The 20,328-nt window shown below is 37.1% G+C and overlaps 3 protein-coding genes across 5 annotated transcripts in view; 1 reads left to right on the forward strand and 2 right to left on the reverse strand.

The window, feature by feature from the left end:
- Positions 1-1,580: 1,580 nt before the first annotated feature.
- Positions 1,581-3,923, reverse strand: LOC125671833 (kelch-like protein 24). The gene is made up of 2 exons (XM_048907772.2): positions 3,625-3,923; positions 1,581-3,287 (listed from the first exon to the last, which is right to left on the reverse strand). The coding sequence occupies exon 2, from the start codon at positions 3,280-3,282 to the stop codon at positions 1,588-1,590; it is 1,695 nt and encodes a 564-aa protein (XP_048763729.2). The 5' UTR covers positions 3,283-3,287; positions 3,625-3,923; the 3' UTR covers positions 1,581-1,587.
- A 127-nt stretch (positions 3,924-4,050) lies between these two features.
- LOC125671831 (kelch-like protein 6) lies at positions 4,051-6,942 on the reverse strand. The gene is made up of 2 exons (XM_048907770.2): positions 6,403-6,942; positions 4,051-6,182 (listed from the first exon to the last, which is right to left on the reverse strand). The coding sequence occupies exons 1-2, from the start codon at positions 6,403-6,405 to the stop codon at positions 4,161-4,163; spliced, it is 2,025 nt and encodes a 674-aa protein (XP_048763727.1). The 5' UTR covers positions 6,406-6,942; the 3' UTR covers positions 4,051-4,160.
- The window catches only part of LOC125671834 (protein NDNF-like), a 46,526-nt gene continuing 30,903 nt past the window's right edge, over positions 4,706-20,328 (forward strand). The window contains exon 1 of one of the 3 annotated variants that reach the window (XM_048907776.2): positions 4,706-4,846. The gene's annotated coding sequence lies outside the window, so the exon portion shown is untranslated. The remainder of the gene's footprint in view (positions 4,847-20,328) is intronic. The other 2 variants (XM_048907778.2, XM_048907774.2) reach the window with 2 other exon arrangements.

A 20,328-nucleotide genomic window follows, 5' to 3' on the forward strand; every position in this document is an offset into this window, starting at 1 on the left:
CACCTCCTGCCATACTGAAAACAAATGAAGGCTGTTCATATCTCCAATACAAGAGAGTGTTACAAAGGGCAATAACTCTTTCTGGTGTATTTTGGTTTGTGCACCAGAGGAAACTACTGGTTTATGTGTTTACCTTTGGTTTCTCCACAAATGTGTTTCTGTACTTTTTAAAAGTAAGATTCAATACATTTTACTAGCATGTGAGTTTACACCAAATGACTGGGCAAATATATTTTATTCCTCTCTAAAAATTACATATATCAAACCCTTATACATCATAAAAATAATTATTTCTATTGCTTTCAAGGATTAAATAAATACAAAAAAATTTCTAAAAGCTAGAACCTAGCTCAAAATAATTTTTACAATTGTTGTTTTTATAAACAATAGCGTTTAATTTTGGTTTATTCAAAATATAACATATATGTGCATATCTTGTCCAGCTGTTGTTAGAGGATCGGTTTCCATGGCAACCGTTGCTAAGTCAAACCTTTGCATGCCCTTTTTGTTTTATATCTATCATAATATTGTTACACACAAAGTTTCATAAAAATCTGTGACATACCGTGGCCACTGAATTTTGATAGTTACATAGAATCAAATACATTGTTATCTGATGTGTTTCATACTAGTTCTTTATTACGGTACTAATTTTGACAACGGATTGCTCCATTTACCTGATCAAAAATATAGAGCTCACAGCGGTTGTAACCAGTCACCAGAGGATCTTTACTCTTCTTCCTTGGCACCTGATCCCACTTCCAGTAGGTCCAGAGGTCCGTATGGTAGATGGCAGAAGTGGGATCAGGTGCCTAGGAAGAGTTTCTTTTTAAATTTGAATTCTTTATAGGAATTATGTGATTGATCACTGTTCATTATCTTCACCTTTCCTGTCATTGAAGCAGCTGTGAAGCTCACATTGAGAACGAGACAGTAATTTACTTTTTGAACACGAAGACCATACAACTACCTCGTACGGAAAACAAAGGTCGATATCGCCATTACGTAGATTTCGTCAAAATGACAACTTATTACACCTGCTAGTGAGAAAGGAAATTGATATTTTTTTCTATTAAGTTCACGTACATTTAATTTAATGAGGCCCGGGGCCGTTCAGCAAAGTCACTCGTCGTCCCGTTAGGGGGCTTTTTGGATGCATTTCATAATGGATGCAAGTCTATCCTGTACGTATATAGCATTTACATATAATTTCCAAACCGAAACAGTGTGATAAAGTGATGTGTGTCTATTGCACTGTTGCTTCATCCGAGAAGAGGTTTTTAGTAGAAAGTGACAGGAAAAATGCCTGTGTTGTCCGAACTTTTACGTCAACTTACTGGACTAACTACATGTAGTTATGCAATGAAGCATTGTCATAGGACAAGAAATATAAGTGAGATTTATTTTCCGTTAATTTTTGGTTTGAAAGGAAATCGACCAGCATGACGATATTCACGTTTTACTCGCACTTTCGACTACATCTCATACTGTTAAAAATTGACCACCAACATTCATAAATTCGATCCAAATGAAGCTTTTCGACACAAAGAATATACGTAACAAGCATTACACCAATAACGTTACATGTTAAACCACAGGTTTATTCAAATATTTCTTGTGGATAACTGACTTTACACAACCAAATCCGGACAGTTTTTGTGGCATATACGTTCCTGCCAATGAGGCTGTTCGATTTGATATATTGAAACAAACAACTTCATCAAATATTTCTGATGACTTGATTCCTCCGTAAATAATAACATAATTCCCCTGCAATACTGAACCAAAACTATATCGTTCAAATCCTGAAATGCTCCCCAGGTCTTCCACCGTTCCATCCTGAAACGACAGTACTTTCCCGTCAGGACATATGATGAGAATTTTTCTTTGATATCCAAGAGCAGACGATAAACGACAGAAAACCGGAAGTTGAGAAATGACAGTGCATATGTTACGGCGAGTGTCAAAGCACTGAACAATTTTTGTGTCAAAGTTTTCTCCCGTCACCCCACCGAACAGGAATATTTTCTCACGATCAACGGCGGAAGAAGCCGAGCGAACAGGCGTACTGAGATAGCCACAATCTTCCCATTCACCAGTAGATAGCGTAAATTTCTCTAATGCTAATATCGTTTGGAACCCTTCCTCATTTCCATCGTCATATCCTCCAAGAACATAAACAGATTCTCCCACTGCTTCCATAGAATGACGTCTTCTTCCCAGCAACATCGACTGACACTTTGTCCAAGCGTTCCAGTTACTATGGTAGCACAGCATTCCTTTCAATTTTGAGCTTCCACCGGACACAAATATTGCGTTTCCATAGGAACAGGTTGCAAATTCAACGCCAGGATCGTAGGGCAGCGGTTCAAGGTAGTTCCACGTCAGGTTTGAACGACAGCATGTGACTGCTCTTGTTGTGCGCTCTCTTTCATCACTTCCGCCTATGCAGACGACAACTTCTTCAAAATCTCCGGAATTCCGATAAAGCAACCTTGGTGACATAAACTCCTGTCTTCTAGCTGGTAATAAATGATACCGCTTAGCTTCATCAAGAATTTCTTTGCATTCCTTATCATCTTTAATCAAAGGATTTTGTTCAACAACTTCTAGTAAGTATTCTGGTTGCAGAAGAGGAAGTCTTAAATGTTCGAATAAGGTTTTGATGTGTTGTTTCCGGTTATCGATATCAGCATGAACCCAATCAAATACTGTCTCGGTCACGATTTCCTCGTCTTTTACGTTGAGATCATTGTCACTAATAATACTTGTAACTTCGTACACATCCAAGGCTCTAAAATCATCGGTTAGACAGATATTTGTGAAGTAATGCAATATGAATCTAAAAGATTTCTGTGCTAAGTAATGACAGCCATGACCCTGAGCAAGCTTCCACGTGCCGATGCAGTTCTCAGTGTCCACTTTCGATATCATGAACTCTTCACAACGCTCTTGAAGACATTTTATCTGCATCATGACTGATACTTGCAACAATTCACCGACATTTTCTTCATCCAATTCGAGATTCCCACCATAAATGAACTTGATTATTTGATCAAAGGTACAACTTGTGACATTCTGAATGTTGACTTTGTGATTTTGGGATTCTATCATTCCTGAAGAAAACATAGCGTCAAAATAGGGCGACATGGCCGATAGAACCAGTCTATGACAGTGAAAAGTCTTATTTTCAACAACGATCTCCACATCTATGTACTGAGAGGCCTCGTAAAGTTGACGAAGTCCAGAACACAGTGCTGTGATGTAATCAGTCTGTCCCATAATGTCTGAAATAATACAGAGGGACTCGTGAATCTGTTAAAACCTGACATTTGTTTCAGAATCATTAGAATTTTCGGTGTAGGTTTTTGGCAGTAATTTAGTATAAGATATGCACTGCTGGATTATATAAGCAATGCACGAATTAGATACAGAATGAATTAGCTTGGAAAAATCAATCATTGAATAACATCAATGAAGATGCCGGTACTTCATTGTGACTTGGCGATACTCGCTACCTTGCTTTGTAACAGACTGATTAGCATAAAATGTATATAAACAATTTTTGTTCTCCAACATGGAAAGTAAATCATGATATCTTAATTGATAACAACATTTACTTACCTATGTTTCTCTGCTCGCCATTTAATTTTCTTAACGCGTTTAGGCAAGATTCCAAGAAGGATAACTCTGATACGTTGTCAAGTTATTTAAATACATTTTAAAAACGCAAGCAAGTTTTTAAAGCATTGGAAGTATGCTTACAGGGGCGGATCCAAAATATCGAAGGGGTGCGACCTAAAATGGTATCTTTTCTGCTCCCAAAGGGGATTGCAGAGACCGAAATGACACAACCAAGAGTGGTAGGTGCTGCAACATCGTTAATTTCCCCCAGATCCTACACTAATTTATGCGGTAATTAATTATAATGACTACTTACCGTTAAGTGTTGTATATTTACGCATTTGAATGTATTACATCATGTGTTGTTATCAGATATTGGCTCAAACCAAAACCGCAAAAATATACATATATGAATAAATTTCAAGACTCTTTTCAGTCTTTTATCAAGAAATTATAACTCATCTCATTTTAAAAAAACAAACAAACCATACAACACTTTAAAATATCCATAGCCATTTCAAAACATTTATTTCACATCAACGTTTGGAAGTATTCAACGAATCATCTATTATCAAGTACTTCTTGCTGATGTTTGTAATGACCGCAAAGTACTGATTTGAATCTGGTGGATATGGGAGCTGTTTGATGTCACAAAATAATCGCTTGTTTTCTGATATTCCGTACCGAATGACCTTACTTTCTCCCTGAGCAGTTTTTGTATCACTGACGAGGAGGAGGCTGTCTTTATAGAAGACCACGGAATACTCTGTCATCATCAAACCCTTCATGATAGTCCCGATCACTCTGGGTTCAGGGGTCCAAGGGTCTGATCTACTAGACTGCAATACCCTTCCTTCGGCAGTGACGTGATAAAAATAGTCTCCATTCGAACAGATCTTCATAATGCCCGTTAGAACCCCTTTCGGAAAGTGGCATATTTCTGTGCAGGCTTTGGTTGTCACATTGTAGCACTGAATGACTGGCGTAAAAGTGACCACATTTTGCGATCCTCCAAACACAAAAATGTCTGATCCTGCGCAGGCACAAGAAGCATCTGCAACCGGAATTAGGAGAGTCCCCTCTTTTGACCAAGCATCTTCGACCATGCTGTATTTTTCTATGGAGTTGAAGGTGTGATGGTGCATTGACTTCCCGCCAATAATGAATATATCCGACGCTATCCCACACATACAGTGACTGAATCGCTTGGAATTCATTCGTCGTAAGTATTTCCATTCATTTTCACAACAATCGTATTTTACAAAGTTGACGAGATTCCCGGAACCTCCTGATATAAACACACCTTTCTCATGGAAACACAGTCCAGGACTTCCCCCTGCTTTAAAGTTGGTGATTCTGTTCAACGAAAACCAAACATTTTGCATAAAGCTGTAGCAAACTACGTCTACGTGGTCTGATAAATTGTTGGGTCTCACAACAAGTAATACCTCGTCTTTTCTAAATTTAATCAAGTTTGACTTGCCTCTGTCATCATCCAAAAGTGTCTTCTTGCACGAGGGGTATTGATGCAAGTATTTGTTTGCTTGACAGAAATTCTGAAGAATTTCAGAGTCTATTTGGGGACAATCCACGTGCTTTAGAAGTGTTAACAGAGTTCCCTCGGTTTGACTTTCTTGTCCTTCAAACCACTGAAGAATCAAATTTAAAACATAGATTTCATCTGGAACTATCAAGTCTTCGCTTGACACCAAATTTGCTAGTGTCCTAGCATTCAGTTTTTTGCAGTATCCATTTTGAAATAATTGTATAATGTTTTCCTTAATGAAACCTGTAACATTGTTTACTAGTTGTTCGCAATCGGAAGAGTCTGCCATAGCAAGGACGTCAACACAATTATCTAAATTTGTATGTCTAAAAATATATCGCGCACATATACTTTGAAGAGGTTTTATCTGAAAGTACACTGAAGCCGCAAAAATCAAGTCAGCGTCTGTATTGTCAATACAGCTATCTCCGGTATAAATGTACGATATTATCTTTCCTATGATACTCGCATCAAATCCGTGCAATTCCACGGCACTTTCATCAGTTTCTTTCATGCCAGACGAGAACATCGCATCAAAATAAGGTGACAATGCAGCTAAAACGATTTTATGACATCTGAAGACCTTTTCGTTTACTTTAAGAATTACATCTGTTAAAATATCTTTCTTCCAAAATTCTAGAATTCCTTCGGAAAATACTCTTAGCCTCGCTCGCTCAATAACTTCCAAACATGACACATATTGCGATTTAACAAGAAAACCGATACTTAAATCTTCTGCAGGTCTGGATATTTGATTGACAAAATCAGAGAGGCTGACTCCCTCCCAGTGGTACAGCTTCTGTATGAGATATTGAACATTTTCTACTGTACTCAGTTCGTTTACAGAAGATTTCATACAAACATCATAGGCCCTCTGACTGAAAACAGCCAACACTACTTTGTGACATTCCGTTTTGTTTTCCCCGTGGGTCAAATGGAAATCAATGTGCCTTTCTTCATCTCTCAGACGGGACAATTCTTGCAACAGGAGACGACTATGTCGGACATTCACCTGTAAAATTATGATAAATTGTTGAACTTCTCATACGAACGAGTTAATTAGTTTGAAGCTCAATAAATAAACAAATCCTGAAATCGATTTAAATATCGATTTTACATGCAATGTTATCTAGTTTTGTTTTGTATTTGTAAACAGCTAAAATTCCACATATACATTTATCAAACGCATGTGTTAAATCTTAAAACAAGTAACTGGACGTCAGTAGACTTACCATAACCTATGTCTCCCTTTACAACCAAGAACCTAACGTCTATGTCGGATTTTAAACACGAATAGTCATGCAGGCGTCATGGTCATAGATGATTAGTTGAAGCGCGGGAATTTCAAAAGAATTTGCTTGATAGCACAGTAGAAAAAGCATCATATATATACATGTATACGCCTATACATGAATGTCATTAACAGTGCTCAAAGAGAATTCACATGCAGTATTCGGCGAAAAGTGGGTGGGAAGGTAGGTAACTGTTAAATGGATACCGACTTCCGCCCCTACCCAGGGTTGAACTCATGATCTCACCTGCGGAACACACTCTCCTTGCAGCGTGTGACCTGCGCGCTAGACCGCTCGATCATCTAGGCAAGTCAAAAACACGATGGAATTCTCCCCACATTGTTACACTGTCACTGAGATTGGATTGGGATACAGTCAATTTATACACACTGCATTTGAAATATTTCGTAAAGCACAAAGATTGCAATGAACTCTGAAATAAACTTGACTGCTCTGCGGTATACGACATGAGATTTTTTAAATGACAAATAAAAATTTTGTAATGACTTTAACAATTTTTGGGAAACATGATAACATTTGAATATATACTGAGAAATGGAGTGCAGGGAGTCCATTATAAGATTTGTTTGTAGCAGGCAAATTTTCCATACGGAGTAGGAGGCTCCATGGAATTCGCGGAAACCAGGTAATTACTGAAAACACTAAAAAATGTACCGAAAACACCAATGTTTAAATTAATAAAAACAATTGAATTGATTTATGGCTAATTCCTAGATAATGGAGGGGCATGTTGGCCGAGCGAAACGCTTTTTTGGGTGGATCATTTGGAAAAATTATTCTTGATATTATTATTTCTTTATTACTTTGTATTATTACACGGAGGTACACGGTGACATCCACGGAGATGCGCGGTGGCATTCACAGAGTTTCTCACTAGATCTAAAAGTCCAGCTCGCTCAGAAAAATTGGACTTCAAAGGTGCTGACAATTTTAAAGGTCCACACATAAAACTCGTGTCGTATATTGTAAGTGAAGAAATGTTCTAATATAAAATAGAGAAATTCACTATTATATGGATATCCACTTCCGCCCCTAACCGTGGTTGAACTCGCGACATGCAGAACCAAATCTCCTAGCAGCATGTGTACACTGCAATTGTGTTCATTTACAATCCTTCGCTCATTTTTAAGAAGCCACCAGTTGCAACTTGCAACACATTTAGACCTAGGCGTGGCGCTCAGGACTGCAGCAGCGAGGGTTGGTTATCGTGTCACGGAACCTTAAAAATGTTTTGCATCAAAGATCCACGACTCTCACTTCTAAATGCTGAACGTTTCAGTCACTGCTTATCTTAACCCCTGTTACAACATTACAATTTATGGAACGATTAACCACAATTTATCAAAAGTTAATTGCCGTTATTCGCCACATCAGTTGAGAGGGTCTCCATATGAGTGAAAAATTCTAAAGAGGGGCGTTAAACAATATTCAATCAATCAATCTAAATGGCGAGCATTTGGCGAAGGAGCAATTACCGTTTATTTTTTCGGTTTGACGCGGTCATGACACAATCAGGACTCAAACTCATGACTTCTCGGTTATAACGCAAACACTATTCCGCTGAGCTACCGCGACCGTTCAGTTCAACCATGGTTTCATTGCACGTTTATGCTATAATAAATATGTATGTTTTAAGCTAAAGTGTTTAATGTCAGTAATAATGGCTTTTGTGACGAATGTCTTGTCTGTATGGTAAATAAACCACATAGATCTCTGGATATTTCTTCTATGACATTTTTGATTTCGACTTTGAGATAGCTCGACACGTTGACAGATCTAGCTGTGAGTATAGGGAACGATAACTGGGCAGAGATTGGTTCTGCAATATTTAAACGAATATAGAAAATTTACTATAACTCTTTGTACAAGTTCAGTGCGCGTGTTGTGGGATGGTCTACAAAAAATTGATAAAATCGTAATGGGGCACGCTTGTTTCAAACATGCTCTAAATAATCGCCACTTTTGACAATTTGCAATCAGGAAGGTAAACTACAATGATAAACCCCGATCTGCTGCGATTTTTTGGATTTTGGCTCTAAATCGTGATAGGAGCTTTAGGTTGGACACGGTTTTGACACGGTGACGAGCTGGGCTCGAATCCACAATCGCACGATCACAAAGCGAAAGCTCTAAAAAGGAGGACACCGTTTCTTCACTGATTTCTTTGGAAATGAATAAGATTTTAAATAAATATAAACATTATGATTGCATTTGTTTTCTTCACTGTCTGTAGAAGTGAAACCAAAACATGGAAACAACATAAATGTATCATGACCTTGTTGTATATTGAAAGTGTGGCTTAATTTGACAAGCAGGTGACCTATCAGCAACCTAAATTACATAGTATATTGATAAATCATACTTAATTCAATACCTTTTGTGTCTACATGTAAACTAGCAGATTATGTTACAGAAAACCTACCGGTCGCGGTATAGCTCTGTGGAAGAGCGTTCTCGGACTGGAGGTTTGAGCCCCGCTCGTGCCATGGCCGCGTCAAACTTTAGGTAGTGATTGCTCCTTCGCCAAACGCTCGGCATTTAGAAGCTAGAACCACGAGTCTTTCGGATATAACCTTTAAAACAGAGGTCCCGTGTCGCGGCAGGTGTTGGCACTTTAGAGAACCCTCACTGCTACGACAGTAAGCGCTAAGCATAGGTCTAAATTTGTGATACTTCACTTACTGGTGCCGTCTCAATACGAGGGAAAACTTCTCGACGGGAAGTAAAACAACCAACCAGTGTCTACGGGTAAGCCAGCACGACGGAATCAATAGTTTTCATATCCCCCACACTACAACCTAGACATTTATTCCTTACGTTTTTGTAGATTGATTGATTGAATATTGTCTAACGTCCCTCTCGAGAACCGGTGAAGGGCTGCAAAATTTAGGCCTACGCTCGACGCTTACGGCCTTTGAGCAGGGAGGGATCTTTATCGTGCCACACCTGCTTTGACACGGGAATTCGGTTATTGCGGTCTCATCCGAAGAACCTCCCCATTTGAAATCGCCTCTTACGACAAGCAAGGGGTACTTAGGACCTATTCTAACCCGCATCCCCACGGGATAACTCACGTGGAGATGTCACTAGCTTTAGGTAAGGTCCAAGTGCGGGTGGGTTTTTTTGTTGGTTTTTTTGTTTTTTGTTTTTGTTTTGTCGTGCCAATGCCAATGCTCCGTTGTTTAAGATCATATCCGAAGGACGTATGGGTTTCATTCCTATAATGACGGGCCGCATTGCAAACGAATGTTAAACGTTTTCTGGTTATCGAAGCAGGGCCTCCTGGATGCGAAGCTCGTGTCCTAACCGTTAGGGAACCGCGACCGGTTTCATTGATTGTTTGTTTTAAGTTAAAAAGAAAAACCCTTTTTACTTCTCGTCGAGAATTTTTTCACTCATATTGATACGTCACCAGCTGTAGGCGAAGTACCACAAATTTAAATGCGATCTTTTTAATCAAGAAATGAAACAGCGAAGGTTTATATTACATGTTATTAATAGTTGTTATTAGTGATTATAATATTACACTGATTTCTGATTTTTCTCTTTTCAACGGATGAAAACCAAACCCTGAGAATGTGTCAGTGTCAGATGTTTTGTTTACAGGTCATTACTAATATAATTTGATGTCGATTTCCCTACAAAACATGACACATTAGAAATTCAGGGGGTGTTAAACGTCTAATTCTGTTTTCCTTAAACATTGATGAGGTGTCAGTTTTCCTCGTCCGGATTAAGTATACTAAAATGACACTACGATTCTGTAAGCAATAGCGTTTGAGACATCATATCAAATACATTTATATTGATTGGTGCTATTAAGATAATCAGATAACGTAAATTGTCGATTTCGACCACTAAACTGGGGATTGTAAAATAAACCCTGCATTCTTGAAACAAAAATAAATAATTTACTTGGAATTCTGCCTAAGAAAAATTCGAATTATGTCAAACATGCATATTTTAGTGAATAACAGAAAGTAGGTTATTTTAGTGTGCCTTTCTGAATATTGAACTGTGGATTTATCCATCTATCCTTCAGGAAACGAAATGGCATACATTTCTTGTCGAGCACTTGGAGTGAATCTAATGATTTTTTCTTTAAAAACTCACTTTTACAAAAACAATTTTTATGATAATGACAAACTAACAACACAACTGTATGACAAAGAGATAACTTCGGCGTCTCCATCTTCAACTTCCCATATTTACGTCGCAATATTTCATTATCACCTGCATACGATGTTCATGTCTTTCAACTGAATCGATACTTGAGAGCATGTTCTGCGTGTGTTCAATTATAAATTGAGGCAGACTACTGACAAATACAATGTAAGTTGACGTCACAGTCTCCTTTAAAGTCAGCTTTTCGTAAATTCTATGGCTGTTATAAGGATGTAATTTGCGAAAACAAGTTATCACTGGGCCGAATGCTGTCTAGCGTGTTTCATACCAATCATTAGACTGTTCTTTACATTCTGGTTTTGACTACGGATTACTCCGTTTACAAGGTATAGGGCTCACGGCAGATGTGACCGGTCAACAGAGAAGGCTTACTCTTAGCTGACCCCACCTCTGGTATGTCCAGGAGTTCGGCCCCGTGGGGATCCGGGTTAGAATAGTTCCTAAGTACCCCTTGCTTTTCATAAGAGGCGACTAAATGAGGGTGTCCTTCAAGAAGACCCGTCCCCGTTTCCAGGGGATCCGAGGGTCGACCACCATCGTCGCCTCGCCCCAACAAACCTAGTGTAGCAGAGCCCCTACCGGGAAGTCTGCACTATAAATCTTCACCATCGTCGGACCTTCGGATGAGACCGCAGAAACCGAGGTCCCGTGTCACAGCAGGTGTGGCATGATAAAGATCCCTCCCCTGCTCAATGGCCATAAGCGCCGATCATAGGCCTAAATTTTACAACCCTTCACCGGCATTGGTGATGTCTCCATATAAGTGAAAGATTCTCGAGCGAGACGTTAAACAAGATACAATCAATCCAGGAGTCCATCTTTGTCTTGTATCTTTTATAGAATTTATGATATTGATCACTGTTCGTTATCGTCACTTGTTCATATTTGAAGACAATCAGTTTGTGAAAAAATAGTTTAAGTCTTTCTTCACCAATCATTTTATGTGTGTTTCAAAACGCTCTTGCATATTTTATTTTAAAAATTGCAAAACAAATTTGCCACGAACTTAGCAAAGTTGATGGAGATCAAGCTTCAAGAAAATACCTGTTTCCGTGTGCAATGAACTTAGAAACAAACTTTCATTTGGATTGTGGTTTTTTGTTGGGTTTGTGTGTATGTGTGTGTGTGTGTGTGTGTGTGTGTGTGAATAGAGTTCTCTTTTCAAAATATTAGTAAGAATTCTATCTACAGACTGGAATCAGAGTCTACACATTTTTAATCTGCATTACAACTCAGTATATATACATTACAAGGAAAATTTCCCCCTGTGTTATTTTCGATCATACACATTGAGAAACGTCGCATGTGACCTTAAATTGTGCGAAATTTACCCTATATAAAGTAGTATGTATGATGTTTGAAATTTACCCTATATAAAGTAGTATGTATGATGTTTGAAATTTACCCTATACAAAGTAGTATGTATGATGTTTGAAATTTACCCTATATACAGTAGTATGCATGATGTTTAAGTACTAAACCCAGTTGAAAAGATATTAATTGTTTAAGTAACCTGGCATCATGTTACAATGTCTTTCATCGTGCAGGGGAATTAAGATCAAATAACAGTTAAACTTTTAAAGGAGCACCCGATAACGTCTCAGACATTTGAAAATATTCCTTGCAACAACACGATCTTTTCCTTGACAGGATACTTCAATGTGATTTCTTATTTTTAAATAATAGATTCACATTGTTATGTAATGTACACGAATCTGGTGACATTTAAACATTATTTTATCTATAAAATAGTTTTATATAGAATCAACTGTCTGATCTAAAGTTCGATGGTGAAGATATTTAGTCATTGCAATGTGATTTTTGTATACGGATTATCTCTCTTGATGCGTGGCGTGCAGAACACGGGTTATAAGCTCCGTTTATATCGTTATTTTGCTTACCTCCTGCCTTGTGCCACACACAAATACTAGATTAATTACTGAATATTTGAACATTTAATTACACACTCTCCTGTGTCTTTCTTCAATGTTCACAACATTATAAGATTTGTAACATTGTAAATAATTGCGTTTAAATCTGTTTTACCACACACGTATAGCGACTGACAAAGAGAAATCTGGAGCCCCCCTCACGTAACAATAAATCTTAATCACATTCTCTCATTTTCTCCCCAGAAAGTCCACACGAACCGTTCTGCAAGTAAAATGACTTTACAACAGCAACTAATATTAAGACGTTCTAGTCGTTTTAGACCTATCTACCACGATGAACCGCGCTGGGGACATTTGCCACCCCGTGGACAATAAGGATCTGATAAATCGCCTTGGAATTACTACTCTTTATCAATGTTTGACAAATATAATTAAACAATCTTTTATATGGCGGAATATTCTTTTCAGTGGGGATAGCTTAATTACAGAGAAGGGAGGGCCAATAAATTTTGTGAAGTTTTAATATCCACGTCCTTTCACACGAGTTTTATTACCTTGATCTATGACAAGTATGCATTGTAGAAATAGCAACATTGTATTGATATTAAACCTTTCGTCGGTGTATCTTTTGTGTACACATATACTTGGGGTCTACGAAGCACATTAGAACAATTGAGATAACCTTTTATTCGGTGTAGATTACAAAATATTATCAGGAAAATTATTATTTTTTACATTTTTCAGTAATTGCGGTCAGCTGTATTTTCACTTCGTAATCATGACTTGATATATATTTGAGAAGCCTTGAAAAACATGTGCACCCCACGGCTACTTTTTACGTCATCTTTTGGAGACGTAAACAAGAATCCCATAGTGCTTTTAACAATACTTATCCCCCACTGAATATGATCTTTGACATCAGAAATGACACAAACAGTCATTACAGTACAGGTGTATGGGGGTATTTTAGACTTAGGAATTTTTATGATGCTGATAGAAGCAAATAATCAATGCATTAGCCCGCTTTCCTTTTTGAGATTTCCATAAATCACCTCGCTATAAATAAAATATTCAGGTTATTTTTATGTACTTTGGGGTTTGTTTCCACCACAAAGGGGTTTCTGTATTCCCGATACTATTTGCAGGAAATAAATCGCACTTTAGACATCCAAATTTTGCTTATAGCCATTCCCTAACCTTCAATGTAAGTAAAAACAAATACTGACGTACATCCACTATGCTTTACGTTGGCATGGCTTTCTATGAGCATGAAATTCAATCATCCCTAAAACTGAATTATCCCCCATATTAATGCCTTTGATAAATTTCTGTAGGTGGAAGATCTGCTCCCCGCGTGCGCTTCGTCGTTAGACAGTGGAAGTGATACTCACTAACAAGATAACAAATTATTACAAGTAAATAAGTTTTACCGCTAATTGGTCGAGAATTCCAAAGAATACTACAACATTGTCTTGTAAGCGATGATGTTTATATGTTTGGCACGTTCAACGAAGAGTTATTCAGCCTCTCGACCTCATCTCACCCTGGCAAATGATCGATGTTAATTAATTAATTATGATTTCTTGCTGTTCCTTCAAACAAATCTAACAAGGTGATTTGCAGTGGTAAAAAAGTAGGTTATTTCCTAGTATTAAGACGATGCTAGTCGCAGTGATATCATAATGAAAGTACTAAACTGTTTATTCTGGGACTAAGCTAAAACGATAGTAACTTTATAAATATTTTCTATACACCCTTCCACCATAATCTAGATGTTATGCTATACGTGTCTAACGCTGCCGTATAATTGCTTTAAAATCATGCAAAATCTTTCATGTCACAACTATTTTATAAACACAATTTCTGATTTAGACAAGTTCCTTTCGTTAGGAAACCCAGCAAGGTATTCCAAACATTTATTCAGGATTGAATGAAGTTAGACGTATGGATGATTTGTTGGCGGAAATTCTCTCCAAAATATTGTCAAAACATCTTTGCCATTACAGTTCGCGCATCTTTTATCTTTTCCTTCTTTCGCCATTAATTAATGTACTCATCAGATTTTATCTCACCACAAATTAAGATGCAACAGTAATTATTTAAATGTCTTAAAACCTTGAAACATCTTTACATAGACGTCAAAACAACAGTTGTTCGAGCCTTGGAATTTCACAAACCTTCATTAATGAGTGTAGCAAGTCAAAGCGCTAGAGCATCATTGTTCAAAGTGAGAAAAACAGTTTCTGTTTGTTATCCTTGACTTCACAACTAGGGTAAACATAAGATACTGAAAAGTGAATGCACTAGGGGTGGGGTGGAGAGGGGGCAAATGAGAAAATAAATTATTACAAATTATTCTTCAAAATATAAACTTTCGGTACCAATATCAATTTGATTCCGATGTATACACGTTCGGTGATAAATTGACAATATACGTGGTCCCTGTCTGTTTCCTTTATTGAATTTGACAGGTTGCTGGTCGTGTGCTGTGCTACCAGACGGCTGTAATGTGCTAGACTAATTTATATAACTCCTAACAGACATCATAGCTCAGCGAATTACAAGAACATTGACTGAGTTACGCGGTTTTCTCTATTATATTTTTTTATTGCTTGTTCTTTCCTTTCATAACAAGCGATTTTTGCGGCTTCTTTCACTGTGCAACCTTGCTAATAAACAATATTGAATAAGAAAATGTATCGCCCTCGAATAATGGTTCGGAAAAGAAGAAAGGTTTAACGAATCTAATTGAATACCATGCACAGATTTGCGCAGGAAGATAATGTTAAAAACACATAAGCGCCATGGGAGATTTTAGAAAAAGTGCAGGTATCAAGAGAAGATTTTGAAAATAGTTGTTGTTTTTTCAAACATTGTTTTTTCTTTTAGAATGATGATATTGCATTCAACGTGAAAAGAAAATAACGTAGTTTTATTGAATGAATGAAAGAAACACGATATTGAATTGATAAAAGATCATCCTTATAGCTTTTAGCATATGGATTATTTTCTGTAATTTCTTAAACATATTTAGAAACTCAGATGAGACATTCAAATGCATTCTTAATTCGGTATTTTCGCGTCATGAACCAGAAATTTTACAGTAAGTGTGTACTCTAAACGTGAAATTTCGGTAAGGTTTAAACGGAAATAGAAAACGCTTTCTTGTCTTGTGACGGAAATAAAAGAAATAAAATCATATTTGTAGGATTTCACACAACAAATTTGACAACAACTGTCATATTCAGACGTGATTGTCAAGTGATGATCTTTAATCAGAGTACTGTTGCGTCCAGCTCGAGGGAAGGTAGCAGAAATTGGGCCAGTGACCTCACGCAATGTTGGATTTTAGAAAATACGTTAAAAGACAAAACACACACGCACTCTATTTAGTAAGAATTTGGTCAGTTCTCTATCACAATTTAGTTCTTTCAACTTTAGTGTGTCTATTATTATATACATTACCTTTGCTAATCGAGTTCTACATTTGAAATGACCCCACCAAAGTACGTTCTATTTCGTGACGTTTTGAGTAATATTAATTGACCAGAATGTGCGTTGTTACGTACAGTTTCCTATCGCTTTACATGCAGAACTCTTTTGACTGTAGAAGAATATCAAACATGTCGGCTTATTTTAAAATATGTCTATATTGCTCTTATTCTTCAAAGGTGACTTAGTCACCTAACGGGTGAGAGTCGCCTGTGATGGAGGTATTTAGGGGAGATTGGTAGTCACCCGTGATAAAGGTATTTAGGGAAGATTTTTAGTCACCTGTGATAGAGGTATTTAGGGATTGGGGGTCACCTGTGATAAAGGTATTTAGGGATTGGGAGTCACCTGTGATAGAGGTATTTAGGGATTGGGAGTCACATGTGATAAAGGTATTTAGGGGTTGGGAGTCACCTGTGATAAAGGTATTTAGTTGGGGTTGGGAGTCACCTGTGATAAAGGTATTTAGTTGGGGTTGGGAGTCACATGTGATAAAGGTATTTAGGGGTTGGGAGTCACCTGTGATAAAGGTATTTAGGGGTTGGGAGTCACCTGTGGTAGAGGTATTTAGGGTGGTTTGGAATCAGCTGTGATAGAGGTATTTAGGAGATTTGGGAGTCACCTGTGATCTAGTTATTTAGGGTGTGTGTGTGGTACGTATGTGTGTGTGTGTGTGTGCGCGTGCGTGCGTGTGTGTGTGTAAAACTGAACCCCTATTGTGGCCCCCATCTGGCCCTGGGTCTCATCATGTAAACAAACTTAGTTATATTAGAAAATTCATTAAAGATGAAGATTTCTGGAACAATGGGTTTTCAGAAGAAATATTAAATACTGTTTCTTTTCACTACTTGTAAAAAGTGTATAGGCAAACGACAATTAAGAACATGCACGATATTTCTAACATTTTCTCAAAAATGATTTTTTTTTCATCTCCTTCATATAAAGAGTTCTTGTATAATTTCCGAAATATGTTTAAATTTTTTATGGTAGTAATTTAACGAAATCTTTTATATAGACCAGGGTTGCTCATTGGTTCGATCACCTAACTTGTAATGTAAGGGTCCTGGGTTCAATACCTGATTGTTCCGAAGATTTTTCTCTGCTCAATTCTTTACTACGGGAATTCCTATTTACAAATTAGAGCGGATTTTCATGTGTACTTGCAACAACCAGGAACTATTAAAACATGCTAACTCTAAAACAAACATAGTAATATACCCCCCCCCCTTTTTTTTTTTTGAAAACCCGAAATAGAATGCAAGTGAATTGTACTTGAAAATTCACGAAAAATATATATTATTGAGAAACTGCGCGTACGTCCTTAAGCAGACAATGGACAAACTTTGATGAAAAGAGCTCAATTCTGTAATTAGCTATAAACATAGACGACAGTTTGTTTCAGTGTTGCCTTGATATACTTTGTACATTAAACTACACTACGTGATTTCGATAAGAAATTACGATTACTCTGCAGATCAAGTACATCTAATACAGAATTGTCACAGATACAGAGAATATGCTTATACTGTAGTTTGTAGGCCGTGACAATATACCAATAATATCGAATTTTCCATATTTGAAGGACACTGCTGACATAACTAACAAAACATACATGCTTTTACCAGTTGGCATTAGAAATTTTAGTAGCTTTCTTTTAATCGTATGAAGTTTACAAAGAAAAAGGGTTCTCGATAACAATAGAAACATTGACCAATTCCTAGATTTGATTTATTATTTTTTATCGCTATGATAAAGAAATGAGATTTTAAAAAAAGATTGAAAAGAAGAACCTCAACCTTGCACGAGCGGTGTTCTCATCTGATCTCTGCGCCCGTAGCCTTTGTAAAACCAGGTCACCTCTTGGCCCAGATATCACGATATATTTAATGTGATTAAAAATGGAGACCGAGCCAGTATTCAAATAGCAGGACAATACCAGATACATGTCCATGTGAAGATAAAGCGGTCGTACTCTGCAGAAATGGATTTTGTTTTGGTATAAGTACATGATTGACGATTTCTGTAATTTCTTCAGCACAGTTAGTATATTCACTGGGGTTATTGGGCAGTTCGTTTTCAGTAAACCAAAACTGCCTGTTTTCAGTTGTAACATCTGAATTATCAGTCCTTTTAATGTATAGGACCAAAAAGATGATAATCAAGGCATACACATGTAGTATATACTAAGTCTCGCTATTGTGTTATACATGTATGTACTGTTAGTGCTGAATATCTAAACGTCACCGAAACATGATATGACTGCAATCGTTTCTACCTTAGGGGAACGTCTCATATTTTGCTAACGATGATTCAACAAAATTATGTATGAATTTGTGATAATTGATGGTCCTCTAGCTGAATGTTTCAGTATCAAGCTTGCAATTCGGTAACAAAACAGTACTTTACTTGTTCAAATACGTCAGTCGCATTATCAAATATGGTACCTGTACTTTCCATATACTGCGGCTCGGATTCTGTGAATATTTGGTATCTGTTGTATCTGTCTGCTGAATCAGAAACAGTGAATTCATTTTTAGAATGATTAGAATTTTCTCATCCCTGTGTATTAAAGAATGTTTTCTTCGTTGTTTCAAAAGCAAATGTCGTTGATGTAAAACAGACAGAACGTATTACGTCTGAAAAATTGTTTGTATTGAAATGATTTTTACAGCTCAGCAAATTCTTCTGTCATAATTCCGAAATATCCACAAAATGACCCCTAAAAATGTATAATTAATCTTCGAAGAATGCTGGGCTCTTTTCATTAGCAGTTGGTGACTAATCATAAGATAGATGAAAACCGGCACTGCCATAAAATATACTTTCAAAATTACATTAAGCTCCAGTTTACAGTTATGTCAAAAAATATTTTGCATTAATAATGGCGCCAACAAGTGTTACATCCATTTTTCTCCGGTTTCCCACCTGCCTTGAAACTATTTTGCGATGTACTATTAAATCTGCCCATGTTTAGGTACATCGGAGATACTTATTTTGAACTCCTTGTGAACTGTTCTTGATCCATATTCCAATTACAAAAGTTTGAAAGATTTATTGTTAGATTTGACTACAAATGAATACGGCCTGAGTGCAATTCACTACGTTCACATCCCTATATGTTTTACTTCTAGTGTCAAAATTCGAATACAGCCTCCATTTAGTGTGCCTATGTATATCTTTGTTTTTACTTAATTCAACATTTTCGTCGTAATGAATTGTTATAAGAGAAATAGGGATTGCTCTCTATATATTTAGTAATGCAATTTTATCCTAACAGGGTTTTGAAACACTCCTAATGGACTGACTGACGAGGCTACTGCATCACAATAGCAGGACATTTGCAAAAACTGCCATTTGTATGGTGATACAATACTAGGCCAATGCACAAATTATTTCACGTGGATTCCTAACGATAGAAATCAGCTATGTATCTATGGTGATTTGCATTATTATATCCTCGCAAGCAATGTTGCTAGCAACACTTATTTACTAATTAAAGGTCGACGGACGCAACACCGGCATGGTCAATGGAAAGCCCCCTTACTGACGTGTTCTCTGTACTTTACATGTAATGACCTTGACAACCTCACTGTTACAGAGAATTTAATGTAAGTGACTCATAAGTCGTCCATTTCTGAGGTGGCATATAATAAATTTTCTTCACATTTTTTCTCTCTAAAATATGAAGCAACTTTCTTAAATTCATTAATGAAAAGTCATGTGCAGTAATAGTAATTACTGTCACAATTCCTGACATTTTCGCTTTAAAAATAACCCCTACACTTTTTAAATACAATTCTTCATAGATGACGGCTTGTATGAGACGAAAACCATTTTTTAGAATCGTTGTGATCGAAACATGAACTTAAAATATTTTCCAAAAAAAACACCAATGTTTGTCTTTTTCGTTCCGTTTACAAGACAAAAAAAAGTGCATGGTACTTTTTCAAAGTACATTGTCTGAAGGCGACGCTTCTTCACCAACCCGAGAAATGTGAAGATAACGAACAGTCGTCAATCTCATAACGCCTATAAAGGTGAAGATAACGAACAGTGATCAATCTCATTACTCCTATAAAGGTGAAGATAACGAACGGTGATCAATCTCATAACGCCTATAAAGGTGAAGATAACGAACGTTGATCAATCTCATAACGCCTATAAAAGTGAAGATAACGAACGGTGACCAATTTCATTACTTCTATAAAGGTGCAAATAACGAACGGTGATCTATCTCATTACTCCTATAAAGGTGAAGAAAGCGAACGGTGATCAA

Source organism: Ostrea edulis, chromosome 4 (assembly GCF_947568905.1).
Source record: "Ostrea edulis chromosome 4, xbOstEdul1.1, whole genome shotgun sequence".
NCBI lineage: Eukaryota > Metazoa > Mollusca > Bivalvia > Ostreida > Ostreidae > Ostrea > Ostrea edulis.

Bases quoted from the DNA above. Each gene is read 5' to 3' on its own strand.
- LOC125671833 (XM_048907772.2), bottom strand. From the start codon at position 3,282: ATGGGACAGACTGATTACATCACAGCACTGTGTTCTGGACTTCGTCAA.